Genomic DNA, 6,150 nt, shown 5'->3' on the forward strand with positions numbered 1-6,150 from the left:
TATATATAAATATATTATAGAATATTCAGACTTTGTCTGTCTACTACTTAATCGTGAAAGACGCACTGTTAGCACCAATGGCTGACTGTGGAACTCAACTGTACACAGGTGGTTAGCTTTCATAATTTTGAACCATGTTGATATTGGGGGGTAAAATCAAGTTCAGCCGGTGTTCACATCACACTGCGGTACATTTCTCTGTTTATATTTATAAAGTGAATATTTTTTTGGGGGCAATCTATACATTTAACTGCCATTAAATCTGAGAAATCTTAGTATTATTCGGGAAGATATTGGTCTGTGTATGCTAAAAAGCAGTTTAGTATATAATAATATATATTATGCATACATTTATGCTTATTATACATGCCTTTTACCTGCATGTATCTTTTATGGTCTTTGCAGTGCTACACTAGGGTCCTGCTTTACTGCTCTTTCTGACAATGCAAGCCTATTGGGTTTACTAAAGAAGTGAATGTTCACTTAGCTTAGTTAATATGGTAAAGCTCACTTCAGTTTACATACCTGATTATGCTCAGCAGATGTAAAAAAAAATTGGCATTTGCTTGTACATAATTAAATATCTGAAGTGAATACAACTTCACCTTATTTCATTACTCTGCAAAAGTTTCCTCTCCTTCAGTAATCAACTCTTATGAGTTGGCCGACTAACTGAAAGCAATGCACTCCCTATGGGGATCATATCTTATCCTAGCAGGAATGAAGAGCAATTATAATGGTCAGCCTACCCTACCTCTAGTGCCTAATCTACACATCTCAACATTTAAAACAATATCCTAAATGTTGTAGAGCAATTACATAAAAATGTGAGAGTCACATAGCAAAACATACATTAAACTCGTCTCCAATTTCAGCTAAATTCTGTGGGGTTGATATACTAAAACTGGAGAGTGAAAAATCTGGTGTAGCCGTGCATGTTAGCCAATCAGCCTCTAACATTGGCTTGTTTTTGCTTTGAAAAAAAAAATGAAAGTTGATTGGTTTCTATGCACAGCTGCCCCCAATTTTGCACTCTCCAGTGTCAGTTTTAGTAAATCAACCCCAGTGATATTTTCTCAAAATATGTGCTCACTGAAAGAACATGTGAGGTGTATTTACTAAAGCCAAATAGCCTGTGCAAGTGCAGTTTTACTAATTTTCCCCAGAGCTTATTGAATGTGGTAAAGCTCTGATGATTTCTATCATCCGATCTTGTGCCAGAAAAAAATAGTTTTTTTTTATTTCCCTAGGAAAGTGTACAATCTATTTGCCTTTAGTAAACACACTACTATATGTTTCCTTTAATGTAAGTGTACAATGTTTTCTGTATAAGGTTAGATATACAGTGTGTAACTGAATTTTATTTTTTGAACAGACATCTTGGTGCCATCCTGTGGAGTCTCGCTAGTGAAGTTCTTCCTAGGACAACAATGGCTAGTAAAACGCTGCCAGCTCCAGTGCCTATTCACCCATCTCTCCAACTTACCAACTACTCCTTTCTCCAAGCTTTTAATGGGCTTCCAGTGCCCGCAGACCATCTCCCTAATCTGTATGGGTTCAGCGCCCTGCATGCTGTTCATCTTCACCAATGGACACTGGGATACCCAACTCTGCACCTGCCCAGGTCTTCCTTCTCCAAAGTGCCAGGGTCTGCCAGCCTGATAGACACCAGGTTCCAGTTCCCAGGCTTTCCACTTTTTCCCCATGTCATCCACCCAAAACATGACTCCTTACATGGCAAAACCAAGCCTAGGTTTGACTTTGCCAACCTAGCGGTTGCAGCCACCCAAGAGGACCCTTGTAAGCTAAACCAGCTGGATGGGCAGGGGTCTCCTACAGCTATGGGAGCACTTCTTGATGTCACCAAGCTGACTCCTGAAAAGAAGCCGACACGTGGAAGGTTACCTTCTAAAACCAAGAAAGAATTTGTGTGTAAATTCTGTGGAAGGCACTTCACAAAGTCCTACAACCTACTTATCCATGAGAGAACCCACACAGATGAAAGACCTTACACATGTGACATTTGCCACAAGGCGTTCCGGAGGCAGGACCATCTCAGAGACCACAGGTAGGTGTTCACCTGTTCAGCATTGGTGATTTGTTTCCTGAAATAGAGGGGATAGTCATTCACTAAAAAGTGTGTATTAAAAATGTTTAACTTCAATTTTATAAAACAAAGAAGGAGCTTACTTAACAAAGGTCAGTGATGTACTTCAACCAACAGTCAATTAAAATTCAGTTGTAGGCACGTGGCTTGAGAGGACACAATATATGCTAGTGCTGTGATAAATTTTGGCATTGCTGTTAACAAATGGGCAATGTGTCCAGAGAGATAACAAGCATTTATAAATGTTGTGAAAGCTCATTCCTCTATACTATTACCAACTTATTTTTGTGATCAGTTATTGATCACTTATTTTTCAGGTCCTTGCGTTATTTAAAATGTCTAAGGATAAGCAGATTCCTCACATTTATTGGTTAAGAAGCAAGGCTGAGGATGGTCACTCTCAGGCCCCGTACACACGACCGAGTTTCTCGGCAGAATTCAGCCAGAAACTCGATTGGAGCAGTATTCCGCCGAGAAACCCGGTCGTGTGTACACTTTTGGCCGAGGAAACCGACGAGGATCTCGTCGGGCCAAATAGAGAACATGTTCTCTATTTCCTCGTTAGTCAATGAGGAAACTTGGTTTGCTGAAATCCTCGGCGGCTTCACAAGGAACTCGACGAGCAAAACGATGTGTTTTGCTTGTCGAGTTCCTCGGACGTGTGTACGGGGCCTCACAGTATAACGCTTTAACAATCACGTTCGATTGTCCTCAAAGTGGATGCATTTGTGGAAAGGAGTGTTGGACTGTGTTATAGGTAGCAGATTTACTTCAGGAAGGAAGTTATAGGTGCCATTTAGCTCAAAATTGTAAAGTTAGGGATGAGAAACATTTCAGAAGGATTTGTGTTCCAGTCCACACATGAAAATGGACACGTGTCAAAATGTCATACCTGCCAAAATATCTGACAGTCCTTAATATAAGCATGCAAGGACACACAAATTGTGGCCGTTGGTTTATGGAGGTAAAATGATCGTAGTAGCGTTTTGACTAGCATTAGGGTTTTGACGATGCTTTTAAAAAAGGTTTATCCTAAGGCTGCATTCACACCTAAGCGACAGCCGCGTACGCGTGTAGCGGCAGATTTGCCGCGATTACAAATGTTTCTTTTTTTTTTTCTAAAGTATTCCCATTGCTGTCTATGGGAAAACGCGCCTGTCGCGTGAAAAAAAGGGTCCGGGACTTTTTTTCAGGCGACAGGCGTTGCGCGTCTATGAGATGTGAACCATCTCCATAGACGGCAATGGGAATTCTCCCCTCTAGCGACAGAAGCGTCCCGCGTCGGGCGTTTTGTCGCTTAGGTGTGAATGGGGTCTAAGTCGTTCTTGACTGAGCACAGACCATCCAGGCCTTCATGTCAAAGACTGTTAGATCTCCCAACATGCACCACATGGACATGTTCATCTGTTCCAAAAGGTCTTCCAAGGGTCAGATAATGAACTTATCAGAAGTTTTCGTATGTTGATTTTGAAAACTGTTTTCCGATTAGTTGTCACACACCACTGATCTTTCCACTCATTTACTGCATAAAGACCACAATTCTCAGTTAATTTGTATTGACACTAAAGTCTTTGTCTTTAAAGAGTTCTCATTTTGCTTTTGAGTATTTATTCAAATATGCTGTTTTTTTTAGACATTGGTGATATATGTTTATATACTTTAAAGATGGTTTTCTAAATGGTCTTTCCATAATTTAGGTTGACTTAACAAAAACCGATAAACAAAAGTTATTACTTGCAGTTACCTTAATGAACTGCTCAGGGCAATTTTAGTTTATTGAATTTAAGCAAGTAAAATATATGTTTTGTTTGGTTACTAAGGGCCGCTACACTTATTATCGCTGTTTGCAATGCCATACTACAAACTTACTTCAAATATGAGAAGCACAGTGACCTACGCTAAAGTCAGATTTTGTATGGTAATTTGTATCTGTGGTGGGAATAAGAGAGTTTTAGGAAATTGTTCCCACTCCCACCTCGTACAAATTTGGTTTGCAGTAATCCAGGTTGAACTACAATCTGTCCACCATGGCTCAGTTATCTCTGATGTAGATCTATTAGAGGCAGCCTATGTTGACATCAACTACCCCTTGCAGGACCCTTACCCCCACCCTACACTTTTGGAACTATAACCCCTAGCAATCTCATGCAGGAATAACAGAGAGACTTGTAGTTCCTTAATAGAACAACTAAAAGTTCCAGCAGGTCAACTGAGGGCCCAATGTTAGTCAAGCTTGTTATTTCATAGTCGTCAAAAGTTTGAGCTTTAAATGTCAAATTTTAAAGTATCAACCTCAGAATTAGATATTTCAGCTTTTGGTAGATCTTGGTGTGTTTATCCGCCATAAAAAAAAAAAAAAAAGAAGAAGAAGAATCTCTGGAGGCTACTACTCTCTTTTCTAGTCACTGGTGCTGCTTCTTCATGCTTAAAAAAATATGCTACTCCTAGAGCAGGGGTAGGCAACCTCGACCCTCCAGCTGTGGTGAAACTACAAGTCCCATGAGACATTGCAAGACTCTAAAGCCTCGTACACACGACCGAGGAACTCGACGGGGGCGAAACACATCGGTTTCCTTGTCGAGTTCCTTGTCAGGCTGTCGAGGAACTGGACAAGGCAAGTTTCTCCATTCCCGTCGAGGAAATAGAGAACTTGCTCTCTTTTTGGCTCGTCGAGTTTCTCAACAGTTTCCTCGACAAAAATGTACACACGACCGGTTTCATCGGCAAAAAAATATCTCCCAGCAAGTTTCTTGCTGTTTTTTGCCGAGAAACTCGTGTGTACGAGGCCTGACAATCACAGGCATGACTTCTAGAGGCAGAGGCATGATGGGATTTGTAGACTTAACATAACTGGAGTGCAGAGGTTGCCTACCCCTGTCCTGGAGCAACATTTTCTTAATTTTACAATCCAACAGGAAGAAGAAAGCTGGCCATACATTATACAATTTTCTTGTCCAATTTCCTTTAAATTTACCTACTACTATGTAGTACAAAGGCCTGCCTGATTGCACACAAATTTAAAGTGTTTAGGTTTGGCCTCATATCATATGGTTTTAGTCAATCTAAGCAAAATTGTATAATGTATGGCCAGCCTAAATCACCTTTATATAGGCTGTGGCATTGGGTGGGTCTGGGAACACAACCACACAACGCACCCAAACGATGTGAAAAAGAAGTGGACATTTTACTGCTCAGCATCCATCAAGAACTGAAATATCAATTTGGGGTAAACTAAGCCTTTAAGCTACTGGCAAAGCTATACAGAACACACCTAAATATTTAACCTTTGTGTTATTTCAGGTACATCCACTCAAAAGAAAAGCCATTCAAGTGTCAAGAGTGTGGCAAAGGATTTTGTCAGTCTAGGACTTTGGCAGTTCACAAAACCCTCCACACACAAGTCAAAGAACTGAAACCTTCCAAAATTAAATGCTGAACTATATATGCACACAAAAAAAGACTGTTATGCATAAAAAACACAAACTATTTAAATCTACTATTTTTATGTGTAAAAGTGCAAGAGGGCTTTCAACCGAACGCTTCTTCCTGTGTGTATTCCAAGACATTTTCTGGACTGACCTTGCTTTGCTTGGAACTTAATTTAAACCAGAGACCAGCGTGAACAAAGTGATGGCACTCACACAGACTTTATGCCAAGAGGGGGTGCTCACATCATGCCTTTCAAAAGGACTCTGTCATCCTGCGACTCTGTTGCTTTTATATATAGCAGCGTTGGCATGCATACTCCAGCGGTGGGAAAAAATTACAGAATAAATTAAAATTAATTGCTTGTAACAGGCTGAGTTTTTTTCTTTCTTTCTTTGTACAACAACAGAAGCAAATATTTCAAAGTCCAGTCATGCCTTAAGAGTACATCCACACAGTATTGTGGTTTCGGTGATACATCTGACAACACTTTTGTTTTTAGAAGTGTGAGTACACATCAGAAAAGAGGCCAGCGCATTACATTGCAGTGCCTTGTTTTACAGACACCTATTTCTGTCATTGTATGTTAATGCATCAATTGGAATTATTTTTAAACA

At 40.1% G+C, this 6,150-nt stretch overlaps 1 protein-coding gene across 2 annotated transcripts in view; it reads left to right on the forward strand.

Moving 5' to 3' along the window:
- Positions 1 to 5,902, forward strand: part of OSR1 (odd-skipped related transcription factor 1) — a 12,768-nt gene extending 6,866 nt beyond the window's left edge. For both annotated transcript variants that reach the window (XM_040348551.1, XM_040348552.1), the window contains 2 exons: positions 1,376 to 2,068; positions 5,408 to 5,902. In XM_040348551.1, the coding sequence (XP_040204485.1) occupies positions 1,431 to 2,068; positions 5,408 to 5,543 (774 nt within the window). In that variant the 5' untranslated portion in view covers positions 1,376 to 1,430 and the 3' untranslated portion in view covers positions 5,544 to 5,902. The remainder of the gene's footprint in view (positions 1 to 1,375; positions 2,069 to 5,407) is intronic.
- Positions 5,903 to 6,150: the final 248 nt, after the last annotated feature.

This window comes from Rana temporaria, chromosome 4 (assembly GCF_905171775.1).
Source record: "Rana temporaria chromosome 4, aRanTem1.1, whole genome shotgun sequence".
In the NCBI taxonomy this organism is placed as follows: domain Eukaryota; kingdom Metazoa; phylum Chordata; class Amphibia; order Anura; family Ranidae; genus Rana; species Rana temporaria.